The 21650-nt window shown below is 43.1% G+C and overlaps 1 protein-coding gene across 1 annotated transcript; it reads right to left on the reverse strand.

Annotated features, from left to right (window-relative positions):
* Nucleotides 1-222: 222 nt before the first annotated feature.
* LOC148513674 (uncharacterized) lies at nucleotides 223-20435 on the reverse strand. Its single transcript, XM_088481551.1, has 3 exons — nucleotides 20367-20435; nucleotides 3138-3269; nucleotides 223-594 (listed from the first exon to the last, which is right to left on the reverse strand). Exons 1-3 carry the CDS (start codon nucleotides 20416-20418, stop codon nucleotides 389-391), a joined length of 390 nt encoding a protein of 129 aa, XP_088337677.1. The 5' UTR covers nucleotides 20419-20435; the 3' UTR covers nucleotides 223-388.
* Between the last annotated feature and the right edge of the window lie 1215 nt (nucleotides 20436-21650).

Raw genomic sequence — 21650 nt, forward strand, 5'->3', positions numbered from 1 at the left:
CATCAGTAGATATATCTTTGTTGGACTCGTGGGTGGGACTATTATCGAAAAATGTTTTTTCTTATAAATCATATTAGTTCAGCTATAGGATAAATGTATGAAATTCACAAGGACTAGGACTAATATCTGAAACACATGCGGAGGGCAGCTTCATGTTTCCCAAATAATCACATGTTCTCTTTCATTTAATTGTGCATAGCCAAATAAATACAAATGGTTGTATTAACTATGGCGCAGTCTTCCCTTATATAAGCTAGTACTTCTTGTATTTGCACAGTGTTAGAACCTCACCCCATATGTTTCCATGTAGTGGGCAAAATAAAGAATATAGACATGAATGAGTCACATTCTGTATCCCATAGAACCCCACACAGAATCATTGTTCGCTTCAAGATATAATGTGCAGTATAAAAACACTGAGTGTTGCTAGAAAGAGGAGGTGGGGAGCTTGGGCTGTGAAGGCCCCATTGCAGAAACTTGTTGAACAACAGGTAGAGTTGAACTGGAACACATTGAGCACTCCGGTCACTGGGGAAGATCTGTTGCATTCAGCCGCCTGAAAACATGCAAACCTCTCAAACACTTGCTGGTTTCCTGTTATGGGAAGAAGAACAGGCATCTTTGTTAGCAGGACAAAATACATGATTGCGTGTTTACAGTATTTAGGGATTTATTGGTAGGAGGCGTATCAAGATCACTGCAATTAGTAAATTACCATTTTTGAAAGATGTTTCAAGGAAAATTGAAAACTGAGGAACAAGAAAACCAATAACATTTAAACAATATAATTCTATGCTGCTCTTCTCTTAAGTATACTGTACATCAGCATTTATAGCGTTGGTTGAGTATAACTTTTCAGTTTTAAATTTGTTTTATAGACTACAGATGTATCTATCCTCCGTGCGTTACACATAACACGTGAGCGCTGTGCGACTCGGTAGCTCAGAGCGTCTTTTCGTGCAACTTTTTCACTTAAAATGTGTCTTATTCGCGGTTATATCTGCATGCAAATTGCTACGTTACAGTGGCTATGACAATGTAACGTAGCATTTCGCATGCAGATACACCCGCAGTCGCACACAGAATATAGGCATTCTGCATATCATTTTAATCAGCAGAAGCTGCTTAGGCATCCTATTCACATAGCTGTGAAAATAAGACACATTTTTAAGGGAAAAAGTTGCACAAAAATATGCTCAGTGTCACCAAGTCGGGCTACGGTATGGTGTGACTAGAAGGGTTGTTTAACGCACAAGGAGGCTAGATGTATGTGGACACATTAAAAGATAGACATATTAGATCCTCCTCTTCTATTCACAACTATCCCAACAAACATCTATAAAGTTCTCTTCTTCTCACAAACTACCCCAACAAACATCTATCAGGTCATCTTCAATTTATCACAAACTACCCTAATTAACATCTATCAGGTCTTCTACGTCTTCTCACCAACTACCCCAACTAACATCTATCAGATCCTCTTTGTCTTCTCATCAACTATCCCAACTAACATCTACCAGGTCCTCTTCTCCTCACCAACTATCCCAACTAACTCTTCTTCTTCTCACCAACTACCCCAACAAACATCTATCAAGTTATCTTCTATTTCTTACCAACTACCCCAACAAACATCTTTTAGGTCTTCTACTTCTCACCACCTACCCCAGCAAACATCTTTCAGGCTTTCTTCTTTTTCTCACCAACTACCCCAACAAACATATATTAGGTCTTTTCCTTCCCACCAACTACCCCAACAATCATCTATCAGGTTATCTTCTAATTCTTACCAACTATCCCAAACTAACATCTATCAGGTCATCTTCTCACAAATTACCCCAACAAACATCTCACAGGTCCTCTTCTTCTCAACAACTACCCCAACAACATCATTCAGGTCTTCTTCTCTTTACCAACTACCCCAACAAACATCTATCAGGTCCTCTCCTTCACACAAAGTACCCCAACAAACATCTATCAGGTCCTCTCCTTCACACAAACTACCCCAACATCTATCAGGTCTATTCACTGGGTAGCCCAAAAACATCTATAAAATTCACTTTTTCTTCCCACCAATCTTCCCAACAAAAATCTATCAGAACCCCCTCTTCTATTCATCGACTATTTCAATCAACATATATCAAATTTTCCTAATCTTCTATTCACCAACCAGCACAACATACATCTATCAGATTCTCTTCTTCTACCCACCAGCTATTCCAATACACATACGGTATGTCAAATCTTCCTCTTGTACAGTACTTGTCATCTACAGCAATAAACATTTATTCAATTTTCCTATTCTACTCACCAACTTATTGAATCTTCCCCACTTAGTCATCAACTACCCCAATAAACATCTATCAAATCCTTCACTTCTGTTCAACAGCTAATTCAATCTTAGTTGCCCTTGCCATCCATTAAATCTTAAATCTTAAGGTAGTATTTGCATAGGGCAATATTTGAAAAGAAATCTTTGGGCATGAATCACACCGGGGTCACAGTTAACATGTACCAATGATGAAGGTCATCACCCGAGCAGAATTAGCAGCCATTTGGTGTGACACCTGAATACAGTTTTTGGGTCCTTCTAGTTGCTGCCAATTAGACCTAAACAACCTAATCATCTGGCAAAATACCTGTCAAATATTACTCTCATTCTCAATATCAATTCTAATTACCACCAACTAGATCAGCGTACTGTAAAGGGGCCTCTCCATTGCCTGACTTTGTGAACAGTCCGACCAAAACCAGGAGGTTTTGGTCGCATTGTTCACAAAGTCGGGTAATGGATAGCCGGCAAGGACCAGCGATGTGCCTGCATGCTGAGTCCTTGCCGTCCCCGACTGTCTACAGAACAGGCCCGTCAACCTGACGACGCTCGTCAGGTTCGGCATGTTCAGAGATAGGAGGTCGGGCTCCTTCAGTGAACGCCGTTCAGTGCGGGCACTACACCTCGGCGACCTGAAGGTCTGAACGCTAGACGTTCAGACTTTCAGGTCGCGTAGTGGATACCCTCCTTAAGTCTCAGGGAATATGGCGGATATGTTCCAGTTAATTCTTCCACCTTGAATTTACTAAAAGCGAAGTGCTTCATTAATACTGATAAAGTTTCCAAAGAAATAAAGAACATGCGTTACCTAGTAAGAACCTCATACGTCCACAGCTGTATGAATCATCTATGCACTGAACGCTCCTGCTATTGGTAAACATACACTGGTTGAAGATCTTAAAATCACACTTATAACATTCTCTCTGAGCGTGAACCTGACCTGCAAGAAAAAGAAAGAAAATGTTAATAACACCACATAGGACCTAATTCAGAAATGGACACTGCTGTGTCTGCTCCAGAGTCTCTTGCCGGAGTCGCGGGAGGGATAATATGCAAATGAAAGTATCAGCCTTCCCCTTGTTGACTAGCACGCACCTGAATGTGCAAGGACCGCCCACTATCAGCGTCTCTGCACGTTGTAACACCACCAGTGGTACTTAAAACTTCACCATCGTGGTACCCAACATGTTCCCTTCAGGTCACCTCCCAGTAACGCCCATCATTTTATCTCTCATTTTATGATACCATTGTTCCCATAAGCAACAGCTTCTTTGTGCGTACACTTTGTATAACATATGCGCCTTAGGGTTATCTAAATATTTTGCACATGTACAGATGCAAAGAATCGCTCAACTACGTGAACTTGTGGTTTGCGTTCACCACTGAATCAGGGCAACAGTGTAAATTTATTTTCTTTAAATAGCAAGTTAAATACCTCTTAAGCATACAGCTGATCATGTCTTTCTATAATTAGCTGTCTCATTTTCATTTCACAATTTCCCTGGAGGGCAGACAAACATGGCTGCCAGTCACATACGCAGACTCAGGAGTAAATTTACTAAGAATCATGTTTTACTTCTAAACCAAATCGCTGGACATCAACAGCGTTTTGGAGGTTCTAAATGTAGTACTTACTAACCATCGTTTTTGTGGCCATGTTGTCTTTCGATGGCATTACCCATAGGATTTTTCTCTGTCTAAATATTTGTTGGATTGATATTTTATTATAGACTCCGCAGTTAAATTGACTGAAACTAATAGAAATCAACAGAAATCAGTAAACACTTCCAATCGGTTTCCTATTGGTAGAAGCATTACATGCAACTGTGTCAATTATCTTATAAAAACACCCCAAACCGTCCAAACACGAGCACTGTAGTGGCTATTATTATCCTTTATTTATATGGCGCCACAAGGGTTCCACAGCGCCTAACAAAGTACTTAAACAAAGGAGAAAACCAGAAGACAGCGACTTACAGTACAAAACAATGTAGGACAAGGACATAGTTTATAAACATTGCTGCAATAGTGATCATAACACTCAAATAAGCAGCAGGACGTCAGCTACCAAGTGTTAGGTGCCATTGTGGGGAGTTAGGCGTAGATGATCTTATGAGTAAGGTAAGGAAAGCGCATGAGGGAAGAGGGCCCTGCTAATGGAGATTTGAGCTGCGGGTTAGGATGAAAGCTTGAAGGCTTTAATGAAGTTGTGGGTCTTGAGAGCCCGTATGAAGATTTGAAGATAGGTGGAGAGTCTGATAGGAGAGAGTTCCAGAGGTAAGGAGCAGCACTGGGAAAATCTTGGAGGTGGGAGTGAGAGGAAGTAATCAGTTGGCATGAAAGGCGGCGTGCGTTTGTTGAGAAAAGAGGGCAGGCAGGTGTGTGAAGGGAGATGAGGTCAGAGATGTAAATGGTAGAGGATTGGGTGAGGGCTTTGTAAGTGAGTGTAAGAGCCTTGAATTGGGTTCTGAAGAGGAAGGGGAGCCAGTGTAAGGCCTGTAGGAGAGGGGAGGCAGATGTAGAACATTTGGAGAGAAAGATGAGCCGAGTAGCAGCATTGAGAACAAATTGGAGTATAGCGAGGTGGGAGTCAGGGAGGCCAGATAAGAGTCCAATCTGGAGATGACCAATGAATGGATGAGGGTCTTAGTTGCCTCCAGGGTGAGAAAGTGTCTGATCCTAGAAATATTTTTGAGATGGAAGTGGCAGGACGGCGAGAGGTACCAAATCTGTGGTTTGAAGGAGAAGGAGGAGTCAAGAATAACTCCAAGACAGCGCACTTTGGGGCTAGAGGAGATAATTGTGCCGTTAATAGATAATGAAGTTGTGGGAAGTGAGTTTATGCGGGAGGGTGGGAAGTGAACAGCTCATTCTTAGGGGTCTATTTACTACAATCCGCATTTGTAATGCAGATTGTAGTATGCTATTACCGACTGAATTCGCATTGCGAATTCAGGCAATATCACAGGGATTTACTACAAATCCGTTGCAGGGACAGAGCTTACGATAAAGCTCTGTCCCTACAAAACCCCTCTGGAGCCTTATCACGGTATTTTCGCAAAAAATACCGTGATTAAGTGCCCGCGCATGCGCCGACCGGTCGCCGCTGCTACCCCCCCGTGCTAAGCCCCGCGCCGGTGCTAAGCCCCGCCCCCCGCGACCCCCCCTCCCTTACTTACACTTACCTGCATGCTCCAAGCCTCCGGTGATGGTCTCCATTCTTCCGGTCAGGTGATCTCCCATACTGCACTGGGGCCCGATCACCTGATGACCGGGCAGCAGGGAACTATGGGAGACCAGCTGACCGGAGGGGAGTCATCACCGGAGGCCCGATCACCGGTCCCTGGAGTCAGGTAAGTAATTTTTTTTTTTACTATTTTTTTTTATTTTTTTTACAGTAATCATCGTGTGGTCTGTTTAGACCACACAGCTGATTACAGGGACCGACTCCCGGCTCTGCTCTCCCTGTTAGAGCAGGCCAGGAGTCCGGTAACCGGGGGAGACCCTGGATAAAGCCACCTCCAGGTGGCGTTATTATCACAGGGCTTTCCCTGATATTTTTTTACAATTTATTTTTAGTAACTATGGTCGGATCACATTTCCCATTACAATTATGGGAAATGCGATCTGCTTTACTAAAAATAAGTGATACTTAGGGGTTGGAGTAGAATTTTACGAATTCTACTCCAATTGCCCTGTAATAACTATAGGTGATACTAAAATAATGTGAAAAGAGTGTGAAAACACCCTTTTTCACTTTATTTTTGTAAAAATAATGTTAATAAATAGAGCCCTTAGACATGTTAAGTTTAAGAAAGTGCTGGGAAGTACAGGAAGAGATAGCAGAGAGGCGGTTGGAAGGAGTTGGTACTTGTGGAGAAAGGAAAATTCAAACTAGTTTAGATTGATTTGGAGGAGATTAGTGCTTGTTTTTGTGTCTGATTTTTTGTAAGTAGTTTTGTGTATTTCTGTGTTGTGTATTTTTAAAGTTTGTTGTATTTTTTTTTCTGGTAACTTACTTTAATTCAGTCTTGTGTGTGGCTGTGGTGTATTTGTGGTAGGGGTGTGCACCGGCCACTTTTTGTGTTTTGGTTTTGGATCTGGATCTTTCTTCGTGTTTTGGATCTGGATTGGTTTTGTCAAAACCACCCTTCCGTGTTTTGGGTTCTGGGTTTTGTGTTTTGGATCTGTATTTTTTTGAAAAAAAGCATAAAAACAGCTAAAATCACAGAATTTGTAGGTTTTTCTGCTCCTATGCTATTATTAACCTCAATAACCTTAATTTCCACTCATTTCCAGTCTATTCTGAACACCTCACACCTCACAATAGTGTTTTTATGTCCAAAAGGTTGCACCGAGGTAGCTGGATGACTATGCTAAGCGACACGAGTGGGCGGCACAAACACGTGACCCATCTAGGCGTGAAACTGCAGTGGCAGACAGAATGGCAGTTTGAAAAACTAGGCCCCAAACTGTACATAATGCAAAGAAAAAAAAGAGGTGCAAGATGGAATTGTCCTTGGGCCCTCCCACCCACCCTTATGTTGTATAAACAGGACATGCACACTTTAACAAACCAATCATTTCAGCGCCAGGGTCTGCCACACAACTGTGGCTGAAATGATTGGTTCGTTTGGGCCCCCACAAAACAAGCTGGCAATTTATCTGTCCCTGCACAAACTGGCTCTACGGAGGCAAGATGTCATCCTCATCCTCCTCATCCACCGATTCCTCACCCTCTTCAGTGTGTACATCCTCATCCTCACAGAGTATTAATTCGTCCCCGCTGGAACCACAGGTCCCTCTGTACGTTCTGGAGGCTGGTCTCCCTGGAAGAGTTGATAATTCATTTTATGAACATCATCTTCTCCACATTTTGAGGAAGCAACCTCCTACGCCTTTCGCTGACAAGGTTCCCGGCTGCACTAAACACTCTTTCGGAGTACACACTGGAGGGGGGGCAACTCAGGTAAAATAGAGCCAGTTTGTACAGGGACCTCCAAATTGCTTCTTTTTCCTGCCAGTACAGGTACGGACTGTCTGACATGCCTACTTGGATGCTGTCACCGATGTAATCCTTTAACAGACAGACGCACGCTTGTCGCTGCTGCTTTGAGGATGCAAGTGCGGCTACAGCCCACACAATTCACAAAGACAGAAAAAAGAAGAAGAATATTTTTATTGTTTGTGTAGCACACTTTGAGGGTGTCACCACCCTTTAACAGACAGACGCACGCTTGTTGCTGCTGCTTTAAGGATGCAGGTGCGGCTACAGCCCACACATTTCACAAAGACCGAAAAAAAAAGAACAATATTTTAATTGTTTGAGTAGCACACTTTGAGGGTGTCACCACCCTTTAACAGACAGACGCACGCTTGTCACTGCTGCTTTGAGGATGCAAGTGCGGCTACAGCCCACACAATTCACAAAGACAGAAAAAAAAAAGAACAATATTTTTATTGTTTGTGTAGCACACTTTGAGGGTGTCACCACCCTTTAACAGACAGACGCACGCTTGTCGCTGCTGCTTTAAGGATCCAGGTGCGGCTACAGCCCACACATTTCACAAAGACAGAAAAAAAAAGAACAATATTTTTATTGTTTGTGTAGCACACTTTGAGGGTGTCACCACCCTTTAACAGACAGACGCACGCTTGTCGCTGCTGCTTTGAGGATGCAGGTGCGGATACAGCCCACACATTTCACATAGACAGAAAAAAAAGAAGAATATTTTTATTGTTTGTGTAGCACACTTTGAGGGTGTCACCACCCTTTAACAGACAGACGCACGCTTGTCGCTGCTGCTTTGAGGATGCAGGTGCGGCTACAGCCCACACATTTCACAAAGACAGAAAAAAAAAGAACAATATTTTTATTGTTTGTGTAGCACACTTTGAGGGTGTCACCACCCTTTAACAGACAGACGCACGCTTGTCGCTGCTGCTTTGAGGATGCAGGTGCGGATACAGCCCACACATTTCACAAAGACAGAAAAAAAAAGAACAATATTTTTATTGTTTGTGTAGCACACTTTGAGGGTGTCACCACCCTTTAACAGACAGACGCACGCTTGTCGCTGCTGCTTTGAGGATGCAGGTGCGGATACAGCCCACACATTTCACATAGACAGAAAAAAAAGAAGAATATTTTTATTGTTTGTGTAGCACACTTTGAGGGTGTCACCACCCTTTAACAGACAGACACACGCTTGTCGCTGCTGCTTTGAGGATGCAGGTGCGGCTACAGCCCACATTTCACAAAGACAGAAAAAAAAAGAACAATATTTTTATTGTTTGTGTAGCACACTTTGAGGGTGTCACCACCCTTTAACAGACAGACGCACGCTTGTCGCTGCTGCTTTGAGGATGCAGGTGCGGCTACAGCCCACACATTTCACATAGACAGAAAAAAAAGAAGAATATTTTTATTGTTTGTGTAGCACACTTTGAGGGTGTCACCACCCTTTAACAGACAGACGCACGCTTGTCGCTGCTGCTTTGAGGATGCAGGTGCGGCTACAGCCCACACATTTCACAAAGACAGAAAAAAAAAGAACAATATTTTTATTGTTTGTGTAGCACACTTTGAGGGTGTCACCACCCTTTAACAGACAGACGCACGCTTGTCGCTGCTGCTTTGAGGATGCAGGTGCGGATACAGCCCACACATTTCACATAGACAGAAAAAAAAAGAACAATATTTTTATTGTTTGTGTAGCACACTTTGAGGGTGTCACCACCCTTTAACAGACAGACGCACGCTTGTCGCTGCTGCTTTGAGGATGCAGGTGCGGATACAGCCCACACATTTCACATAGACAGAAAAAAAAAGAACAATATTTTTATTGTTTGTGTAGCACACTTTGAGGGTGTCACCACCCTTTAACAGACAGACGCACGCTTGTCGCTGCTGCTTTAAGGATGCAGGTGCGGCTACAGCCCACACATTTCACAAAGACAGAAAAAAAAGAACAATATTTTTATTGTTTGTGTAGCACACTTTGAGGGTGTCACCACCCTTTAACAGACAGACGCACGCTTGTCGCTGCTGCTTTGAGGATGCAGGTGCGGCTACAGCCCACACATTTCACAAAGACAGAAAAAAAAGAAGAATATTTTTATTGTTTGTGTAGCACACTTTGAGGGTGTCACCACCCTTTAACAGACAGACGCACACTTGTCGCTGCTGCTTTGAGGATGCAGGTGCGGCTACAGCCCACACATTTCACAAAGACAGAAAAAAAAGAACACTATTTTTATTGTTTGTGTAGCACACTTTGAGGGTGTCACCACCCTTTAACAGACAGACGCACGCTTGTCGCTGCTGCTTTGAGGATGCAGGTGCGGATACAGCCCACACATTTCACAAAGACAGAAAAAAAAAGAACAATATTTTTATTGTTTGTGTAGCACACTTTGAGGGTGTCACCACCCTTTAACAGACAGACGCACGCTTGTCGCTGCTGCTTTGAGGATGCAGGTGCGGCTACAGCCCACACATTTCACAAAGACAGAAAAAAAAAGAACAATATTTTTATTGTTTGTGTAGCACACTTTGAGGGTGTCACCACCCTTTAACAGACAGACGCACGCTTGTCGCTGCTGCTTTGAGGATGCAGGTGCGGATACAGCCCACACATTTCACAAAGACAGAAAAAAAAAGAACAATATTTTTATTGTTTGTGTAGCACACTTTGAGGGTGTCACCACCCTTTAACAGACAGACGCACGCTTGTCGCTGCTGCTTTGAGGATGCAGGTGCGGATACAGCCCACACATTTCACAAAGACAGAAAAAAAAAAGAATATTTTTATTGTTTGTGTAGCACACTTTGAGGGTGTCACCACCCTTTAACAGACAGACGCACGCTTGTCGCTGCTGCTTTGAGGATGCAGGTGCGGATACAGCCCACACATTTCACATAGAAAAAAAAGAAGAATATTTTTATTGTTTGTGTAGCACACTTTGAGGGTGTCACCACCCTTTAACAGACAGACGCACGCTTGTCGCTGCTGCTTTGAGGATGCAGGTGCGGCTACAGCCCACATTTCACAAAGACAGAAAAAAAAAGAACAATATTTTTATTGTTTGTGTAGCACACTTTGAGGGTGTCACCACCCTTTAACAGACAGACGCACGCTTGTCGCTGCTGCTTTGAGGATGCAGGTGCGGATACAGCCCACACATTTCACATAGACAGAAAAAAAGAAGAATATTTTTATTGTTTGTGTAGCACACTTTGAGGGTGTCACCACCCTTTAACAGACAGACGCACGCTTGTCGCTGCTGCTTTGAGGATGCAGGTGCGGCTACAGCCCACACATTTCACAAAGACAGAAAAAAAAAGAACAATATTTTTATTGTTTGTGTAGCACACTTTGAGGGTGTCACCACCCTTTAACAGACAGACGCACGCTTGTCGCTGCTGCTTTGAGGATGCAGGTGCGGCTACAGCCCACACATTTCACAAAGACAGAAAAAAAAAGAACAATATTTTTATTGTTTGTGTAGCACACTTTGAGGGTGTCACCACCCTTTAACAGACAGACGCACGCTTGTCGCTGCTGCTTTGAGGATGCAGGTGCGGATACAGCCCACACATTTCACATAGACAGAAAAAAAAAGAACAATATTTTTATTGTTTGTGTAGCACACTTTGAGGGTGTCACCACCCTTTAACAGACAGACGCACGCTTGTCGCTGCTGCTTTAAGGATGCAGGTGCGGCTACAGCCCACACATTTCACAAAGACAGAAAAAAAAAGAACAATATTTTTATTGCTTGTGTAGCACACTTTGAGGGTGTCACCACCCTTTAACAGACAGACGCACGCTTGTCGCTGCTGCTTTGAGGATGCAGGTGCGGCTACAGCCCACACATTTCACAAAGACAGAAAAAAAAAGAACAATATTTTTATTGTTTGTGTAGCACACTTTGAGGGTGTCACCACCCTTTAACAGACAGACGCACGCTTGTCGCTGCTGCTTTGAGGATGCAGGTGCGGATACAGCCCACACATTTCACATAGACAGAAAAAAAAAGAAGAATATTTTTATTGTTTGTGTAGCACACTTTGAGGGTGTCACCACCCTTTAACAGACAGACGCACGCTTGTCGCTGCTGCTTTGAGGATGCAGGTGCGGCTACAGCCCACACATTTCACAAAGACAGAAAAAAAAAGAACAATATTTTTATTGTTTGTGTAGCACACTTTGAGGGTGTCACCACCCTTTAACAGACAGACGCACGCTTGTCGCTGCTGCTTTGAGGATGCAGGTGGAATCTAGTTGGGATTTGGAACCGGGGACACACTACCTCCATCAATTGTCTAAATCCCACTGCACTAATGGCGGATACCGGACGCATGTCTAACACCAACATAGCAGTCAAGGCCTCAGTTATACGTTTTTCTTCAGGATGACTGCTGTCGTACTTCATCCTCATCGCTAGGGACTGTTGGAGGGTCAATTGTTTAGTAAAAGTAGTGATGTTCCTACTTCCTCTCTGGGATGATGAACAACTCCCAGCAGCAGCAACAGCACTAGGAGGAAGTGGTTCTTGATCTTTCCCTATTTTATTTTTATCGGAGAAAGTTTGGTCCTCCATTTATGTTATATTGATATATACGTGCGGCTAAAGCGCACACAAACACAGAAAATATTTTTTTATTTTTGCTGGAGAGTAGTGCACTTTGTGGGTTACACCACCCTTTAAGAAATGAGCCAGTCGGCCCTTTACTTATGGGACACAGGCGCACGCTTGGCGCTGCTCCTTTGTTGATGCACGTGCAGCCACAGTGCACACAAGTCACAAACACAGAAAATATATATTTTTTGGTTTGGACTGGAGTGTACTTTGGGGGTTACAGCACCCTTTAACGGTCAAGCCAGCCGGCCCTTTACTTATGACACAGGCGCACGCTTGGCACTACTTTGTTGATGCACGTGCGGCTACTGCGCACACAATTCACAAACACAGAAAATATTTTTTTTTTGGTTTGGACTGGAGTGTACTTTGGGGGTTACAGCACCCTTTAACGGTCAAGCCAGCCGGCCCTTTACTTATGACACAGGCGCACGCTTGGCACTACTTTGTTGATGCACGTGCGGCTACTGCGCACACAATTCACAAACACAGAAAATATATTTTTTTTGGTTTGGACTGGAGTGTACTTTCGGGGGTTACAGCACCCTTTAACGGTCAAGCCAGCCGGCCCTTTACTTATGACACAGGCGCACACTTGGCACTACTTTGTTGATGCACGTGCGGCTACTGCGCACACAATTCACAAACACAGAAAATATTTTTTTTTTGGTTTGGACTGGAGTGTACTTTCGGGGGTTACAGCACCCTTTAACGGTCAAGCCAGCCGGCCCTTTACTTATGACACAGGCGCACGCTTGGCACTACTTTGTTGATGCACGTGCGGCTACTGCGCACACAATTCACAAACACAGAAAATAATTTTTTTTTTGGTTTGGACTGGAGTGTACTTTGGGGGTTACAGCACCCTTTAACGGTCAAGCCAGCCGGCCCTTTACTTATGACACAGGCGCACGCTTGGCACTACTTTGTTGATGCACGTGCGGCTACTGCGCACACAATTCACAGACATAGAAAATTATTTTTTTTTGGTTTGGACTGGAGTGTACTTTCGGGGGTTACAGCACCCTTTAACGGTCAAGCCAGCCGGCCCTTTACTTATGACACAGGCGCACGCTTGGCACTACTTTGTTGATGCACGTGCGGCTACTGCGCACACAATTCACAAACACAGAAAATAATTTTTTTTTGGTTTGGACTGGAGTGTACTTTCGGGGGTTACAGCAACCTTTAACGGTCAAGCCAGCCGGCCCTTTACTTATGACACAGGCGCACGCTTGGCACTACTTTGTTGATGCACGTGCGGCTACTGCGCACACAATTCACAAACACAGAAAATAATTTTTTTTTGGTTTGGACTGGAGTGTACTTTCGGGGGTTACAGCTCCCTTTAACGGTCAAGCCAGCCGGCCCTTTACTTATGACACAGGCGCACGCTTGGCACTACTTTGTTGATGCACGTGCGGCTACTGCGCACACAATTCACAAACACAGAAAATAATTTTTTTTTTGGTTTGGACTGGAGTGTACTTTGGGGGTTACAGCACCCTTTAACGGTCAAGCCAGCCGGCCCTTTACTTATGACACAGGCGCACGCTTGGCACTACTTTGTTGATGCACGTGTGGCTACTGCGCACACAATTCACAAACACAGAAAATATATTATTTTTTTAGCACTTGGGGGGTGCACCCCTGATGGACAGAGCACCCCCTGGACAACACTACAGCACCCCTTTAGGACTGGGACACTGCACAGGACTTTGGAGTGGACACAGCCCCTATGGAGAACTGACTGCACAACACAGTCCAGCCAGCCCCTATGGACTTTGAAGTAGTGGACACAGCCCCTATTAACAACAGCAGCACAGCACAACACAGCCAGCCCCTATGGACTTTGAAGTAGTGGACAACAGCAGCACTACACTACACTACACTACACTACACAGCCCTAACTCCCACCCTCCCTCTTCACTGTCCACAGCCGAGTGAGAAAATGGCGCCGACGCGGGTACCTTATAGGATCCAAAACCCGCGAGACTCGGAAGGCGGGATGATGACGTTTTGCCTCGATTTCAGATCCGAGTCAGGCGGGAAAAGTCGAGCCTGACTCGGATCGGACTCGGATCGGGGGGGCTCGGGGGGGTTCGGATTTCAGAAATCCGAACCCGCTCACCCCTAATTTGTGGTGAGTGTGTTATACATTTTAGATTACTTTTTAGTTGTCTGTGATTTTAAATTGTCATCATAAGTTTTTTTTCAAAAGTTTGGGCAAATTGGAGGCCTTATCACATACAAACTCATGTGCTAGTCTATTTTTTTTTTAATATTATGTGATTTTTCATTGGTTTCTATCGTTTTACTAACACGATGTGTAGTAAATCCAGGATTTGCATTGCTGTCTATGGTAAGATCCTATGGTCCAATGCCGTCTAAAGTCAGATTTTCCATGTGAAATCCCCGCAGGTTTGCCTTTAGAAATTCTCAGAATGGGAAAAATCACAGGTTTTTGCAGGAAAAAAAAAATCAAATCAACCAAAATTGATGCATAGTAAATGTAACACTTAGACTACCAGCATGTCATGTGATAATGAAGAGAGGGATGGGGGGAGGGGTTAGTCAGAGCTCAGAGGAGTATTACAAAACCTCTCTGCTTGCTACACCATGTTTCATGAGACTGTGGTTGCCATGGAAGTCACATGACACCATGCAGAATAATAATTAGAAACAAAACTAGGAACATATTCTTCACCAAACTTTGTCACACAGCCTGCCGCGGTGATTAATTTTAAGGAAAAGAAAAAAAAACAAATTTTTTTAATGGGATTACTGCTAATGCTAATATAGATAGACATGATCCCATTTCAGCACAACAAGATGCTGTTTTTCCTAGCGTGTGGCAAAGAGCAATATTGTGCTGTAGTGACGTCACTCTGTGGTCAGAGAGGGAATGTAAAGGTTGGACCGGTTTCTGGAAGGAGACCTATGATGTGGTTTGTTTTGTCATTGTCGTGCACAGTCTGTCATTCATTTGTCTGTTCAACATTTTCCCACTAAATATGGACACACCCAAGCTCAGACATTCTCATTTATTAAATATTATTATTATGAAATTACAATATGAAACTATTGGGTAACAAGTAAATAAAAACAACCTTTATGTTTACTGAGGTTAAGGACACAGGGCCCCATTTATTAACGTAACTTATTACCAGGGGCATATTTTGTTTAGTATCGCAGTTTTACTAACAATTATGCCGCTAGTATTCATCATTAGCGAGGTCTGGTGAGGTCCAGCGACAGTCTCCCTCCTCAGTGGTGTCTTCTCTTCTGTTGCTGGCAGCTGTGACACTTTCACTCGGCGGGTAAGTTGCAGTGCCTGGAAGGCTTCTCTAAAGCCGGAAAGGCTGCCGCCGGGTCCCCATTGCCAGCAATGGGGGACGCATTGCTCTCGCCATCTAAAGATGGCGAGAATGATGCAGTGACATTTAGCGGTAATCTTGGATTACCGCCGTTTGTTAAATATTGAAAGTATGACATAACACCTTTAGCGAGTGCTAACGGGGGTTATGTATCGTTGATAGTATGTTGGCCAAAATTTCAGGTTTGTATTCTGTGTAGTCTCTTTGTGATATTCAGAAATGTGAATATACTGTACTGTGCTGCACAGACAGGCTTAGCCCTTGCTCCAATACTGTCTACAGGGTGCTGTGTGATTTTAGATTTAGTTCGCTGTTTCCATACAGCCAGGGAAAAGAAGCCCCACGGACCCCACACCACTTGGCAAAACATACTGTACGTGTAGGATCAATGCTTGGGAAAGGGTCAGACTTACGACTTGAGCTTGTCAGGATTCTGTGACTGACCATTCATTGATGTTAGTGATCCAATTTGCATTTTCTTTGTATAAGATAAAAGATCTTAACCACTTTTGTCAAACATCTTGAAGGAAGGGAATCCCTGTTTTGTAAGAGGGGATCTTAACTCTTTCTAGGATAATTAGGGACTAAGGGGCCTATTCATTAACACATAAAATTCGATGGAGGCAATTAGGTTTAGAGCTCGCATGGAGTTCTACCTTATTACAGGAGAAATTCATCATTCGTCCTCTCCATAACTATCTATTCCGAAAAGCTGTCATTTTTGTGATGACAGCTTTTTGGGAAATAGATAATTATCCCTGCCTGCTCTAACTTACCGCAGCTGTAATCAGTGCTGCGCATGCACTGTTACATTCGTAAACCCAGCGCATGCGCAGCACTACTTAGAGCTGCGGTAATTTTGTATACCCCCCCAACTCCCCCTCCACCCTCGTCCCGCACTTACCTATACGCGCAGCAGCCTCCGGCTCTGTCCTGCTGGTCTGTCATGTGGTCTCCTAGCAGCACACAGTACAGTATAGAAAAAAATTTGTTTTTTTTTCTAATCTTTATTGTGTTCTGCTTGGAGAACACAGTGTCCGACCAGCCTCCAGAGTCAGAGGACACACCAGAGCGCCGGAGGGAGACGTCGGGGGACCTGTCCAGCTGTAAGCAGGTAAGTTTCACCTGCTATTCGCCACCTCACAGTGGCGGATAGTACCTCCATCAAATTCCGAAAATACATAATTTTCGGAATTTGATGAATACCATAATTTCCACATCCCCCATACTAATGTACAAATGTATGGGGAGTGTGGAAATTAACGCAGGGGAACTTAACCAGGAGATATCAGTCATATCTCCTGCATTAAGATACTTCATGAATGCTAAAATAACGTTATTTAAGGAAAATGTCCTTAAAAACATTAATTTAGTGTTGATGAATAGGCCCCTAAGGGGCCTATTTATCATCAGTGGTGGATATTTATTTACAGGAGCAATTCAGCATTGATCCGGTGCGGGGACAGCAGCTCTGAAAAGCAGCATTGATCCTTACCACCTCTGTGCCGCACGGTCGCAGGGCATTCACTGCGGAGGCAACAGACTTCCTTCCCATCGGAAAATAGCGTTGGTTACTGCAAGTAAACTCTAAAAATGTATAGTTGTCTGAGTTTGCTGAATACTAGGGTGCTCTGTCGGGCCCCTAATAATGAATGGGGCTGTTACTTACACCATACAGAGGCTAGCATTTCCACATGTGTAACGGGGAGTGGGATTGAAATGCCGGCGGCTGTTTAGCCTCCGGTTCAAATCCCGACAGCGGATGCCCGACATGAGGAGATCCCGACTGGGGTAGGTACTAACCCTCCCCTGTCCCCCCCCCTAACCCTTCCTTAGTGGTGCCTAACCCTAATCTCCCCCCTTAGTGCCTAACCCTAACCTCCCCCCCACCCCCTCCCCGCACCCTAAACCTAAGCCTCCCGGGGGGTTCCTCAACCTAACTTCCCCCCGGTGGTGCCTAACCCTAACTCTCCCTCCTAGGGGTGCCTAACCCTAACCCCCCCCAAACCTAATGCTAACCCCCCTAGGCTCCCTAATACTAACCCCCCCGCGCGGCTAACGCTAAGGGTTCCCTGGACTTCATTCGGGCTGGCGCCCTCGGCATCAGGATTAACATAGGCTGTGGTATTTTTACGCCTATGTTACATCCCTTGCCGGGATTCCGCTGTCGGCATTGATGGCTGCCGGTCTCATCCCCACATCCCGTGTAATGGGCCCATTAGTGATGATGAATAGGCTCCTAAGACAAGTTCTTTAAAAAGGGTCTCCGAGCTCATTGGGCCCAGCACAATTGCCCCCATTGTCTGAGTATTAAAATGGCTCTACCTATATCATATATAATACTGCAACAGTTGTTTGCATGGGCCCTACTGTACCTTGTATACTTACAGAGGTGCTCGTTTATACATAAATAATTGTGCTAGTGTATGTTTACGGAGCACACTTGATACAACAAAGTCCTCTGGTTTTGCACTTAGCAGTTTGGGGGTGGTTCCCCCAGTGCACCTACTCTCTCTGCCCTCCTCAGCAAACCATGCACCTAGACACAGTGCACCTACTCTCTGCTCTCTGTGCCCTCCTCAGCACACCGTGCACCTAGACACAGTGCACCTACTCTCTGCTCTCTGTGCCCTCCTCAGCAAACCGTGCACCTAGACACAGTGCACCTACTCTCTGCTCTCTGTGCCCTTCTCAGCAAACCGTACACCTAGACACAGTGCACCTAGATGTGCGGGAAGGCAGGACAATAGCGGCAATATGAAAAAGTGGAAAGGTTATAGCACAGTCTCATGACACCTTAGTAAATCTCTTTTCATTAAATAAACATTTCCACTTTAACTGTAAATTACTACTTGTTTTGACTCGTTTATGGCATATATTACATTCATGAAATTTAGGGACTGTAGGGAATATTGCCAATTTTCTTTTTGTGATGCTTTTTATTACATTGCTCGGAGTACATTAGTTTCTTCACCTACAGTAAATGCAACATAAAGGTTTAATACGGCTTCCAGTAAAGGCAAAGGATAAGAACTGAAGAGTGCCAGCTCTGTGTGCTCAAAATTCCTATACCTTGGAGTATACTATGAATGTGCCCATGCGCCCGTCCACATACCAAGTAATGCCCCAGATATTGCTCCTTCTCACCCCTTTATCTCATTACATTGATCTTGCTACACAAAGAAAAACCTAATTTCTGCACTGCCCCAGAATCATGTGTGTACTATTAGTTTGTGGCGACATCTACTGACATTACAAAGTATATAGGAAAGATTCCTGGACTGCACAACCTGAATATATATAATGGGAGGTGCTACCTGATGAGACTAATTGCGGCCCAAAAACAGACAAATCTCAGGTGCACAACTCCAAACTACTGATAATATATAAATGCAGTAAAATGTTGCAATCAATAGAGGTTTTTAGCATAATCTTGGCCAAGGTTATGGGCCTACCCACCATATCCAGGTAACCTCTTTAGAGTAGGTCCCTAACATACTAGGGTTCAAATCTAGAGCGCAGGACTCCCCCAAACTAGCCCAGCTAAGCCGCCCCAGGGCACCGCCATAGTAAGAAAAGTGCAGTGTAAAGAGATAGTTAAGAGCAGCCACAGCTGCATATAAAGAATGAAAATAAAAAAGTGAAGTACATGTATAATAAACAAACAGTGAAGGGTTAAAAAGTGCTATAAAAGAAAAATTTGTTATTATGCGGTGCCCTGAAACAGATCAACCAAAGCAATCCCGGGGCACCCACGCCCCAAAAATGAACCCAAGTTGCACTACAGTATATAACTTGTAGGACTTACCTAGAATTGTGCCTAATACTAGTGTGCATATACATTACCAGACTCCATGCTTTTAAACCAATAAAGAAGGGTGCTAGTTCAGATTGAAGGCGTCTCTTTTCCCTCAGGTATGCAATAAAGCACATTAAATGGAGTATATAGGAAAGATTCCTGGACTTAGAAAGTCTATGTCAGACATGCTGGGTAGGAGCATCACAAAACAACAGTGCAGAAAAAGGTGCTTTGCCATGGTATAAACAAAGCTGTGTATGTATAATTATATATATATATATATATGTATATATATATATATATATACACACACACACACATACAGGTTGAGTCTCCCATATCCAAATATTACGAAATACGGAATTATTTTGGCATGAATGAAATAGTGAAACCTTTGATTTTTGATGGTTCAATGTACACAAACTTTGTCTAAGGCACAAATTATTAAAAATATTGTATAAAATTACCATCAGGCTGTGTGTATAAGGTGCATATGAAACATATATTAATTTAATTTCTGTACACAAACTTTGCTTGAGCCACAAAATTATTGAAAATATTGTATAAAATGAGCTGCAGGCTGTGTGTATAAGGTGTATATAACACATAAATGTATTCTGTGTGTATATTCCCAAGATATTTCATTATGATATGCAAATATTAAAAAATCTGGAATATTCCGTTATCCAAAATACCCCTGGTCCCAAGCATTTTGGATATGGAAGACTCAACGTGTGTATATATATATATATATATATATATTCTATCTATCTATCTATTGATCGATCTATCATCTATCCATTCATCTATTACCTCTCTATCCATCCATCCATCCATCCATCCATCCATTTATCCATCCATTTATCTCTTCGTCTATCATCTATCCATCCATCTATTATCTCTCTCTAATTATCTATCTATCTCATGTCTATCTATCTGTCTATCTATCTATCTATCTATCTATCTATCTATCTATCTATCTATCTATCTATCTATCTATCTATCTCCTATAATCTATCTATCTCATATCTATCTATCTATCTATCTATCTATCTATCATCTATCTATCCAATAAAACATAAGAAAATTATAGGAGAATAACGCTAACCGGTACAAAACGGACATTTAATTATTTAGATTTGATTAAACACATAATAATAATAATAATAATAATAATAATAATAATAATAATAATAATAATAATATCAGGACATACCAATGTGAACACCACAAATGGCCAGGAGACAGAGCAGCAAGTAAGGAGCCATCCTGTGCACTTGGGTAAATAATTCTGCGAGGTGTATCAGTCAGGGATACGGAGCATGAATCTGGAGATCTTCTGCCGTGATTTACCTTTTATAATCACAGCCCCATGGAGACTTTGCCTGCAACTGGGAAGTGACGGCTAGGACTGAGGATTATGTAAGTATGAGTAACGTGGGGGCTTTTTCTGCTCCCTGCAGTTACAAGGTGTGACATTGTTTTCAGTAATACATAAAAGGAGTGGAATGTAAAATAAAAATAATCTGAGGAAGATGGATGGCAGATACTTGTGGTGAGAGAGGTGAGGTGTGGCCTGTTATTTCATCCTAGTGTTGTTTCAATGGTTGATCATTAGGATTGAATACTCACTATCCATCTAGACTCTTCCTTGTTGCCCCTCCACATAGGCAGGACATAAACTACTAATATCCATGCACTTGTGGTAGATCATAGCCCAGAATGATCAATGAATGATATTTATGTTATCACTTGTTACTAATCTTAAATGGTGCTCCAACCAATCAGCTCCTAACTGTCATATGTTTGAGAAATGACAGGAGCTGTTTGACTGGAGCACCATTTAAGGTTAGTAATGAGTGATAGCAAGAATATCACTTGTTGATAAATCTGGCCCATCGTGTATTCAATGTTTTCTATTGCACAGTTCTTCTTCAGGAAGGCTTAGACCCTACTGCCTAACCTCTACTCCATTAAAGAGAAGGATTCACCTTAAGTGACCCATAATGATGTGATAGATCAGTGCCACATTATTTGTACCCCGATACAGTGTACCCCACCATGGGAAATAACCAGGTATGACCTGTCCCTTGATATAAGGTATAGAAAGGAGATGGGGCCAGTCAATGATGAAGGACCTGGCACCTGGTGGTCTGGAGTTCTGAATAGGTCACATCTGATACTAGTAATAGAGGCAGTATAACGACTTAAGTGACTTTATTTTCTGCGTTTTGCAGATGGAGCCAACCTCTGAGCACAGGTATTGGTGGCACATATGTTTTAAGATCATTGCACTTTATCCATTGAAATACATTCTATCTGCTTTCTCTTGAAGTGAATAGTCTTCGATAAACCCTTTTCGATGGAGCATACTGGTAGCCTAGTACAGGGCAGCATTTCTGCCGCAGAACCATGTCTTTTACTGGGCAATTATTAACTTCAAGGTGATTTACCATGCCTTCATATTCATTTGTTAGCTGCTTTGTGGTTGGAGAACAGC

The sequence above is a fragment of the Taudactylus pleione genome, unplaced genomic scaffold (assembly GCF_031769625.1).
Source record: "Taudactylus pleione unplaced genomic scaffold, aTauple2 ptg000274l, whole genome shotgun sequence".
Taxonomy (NCBI): Eukaryota; Metazoa; Chordata; class Amphibia; order Anura; family Myobatrachidae; genus Taudactylus; species Taudactylus pleione.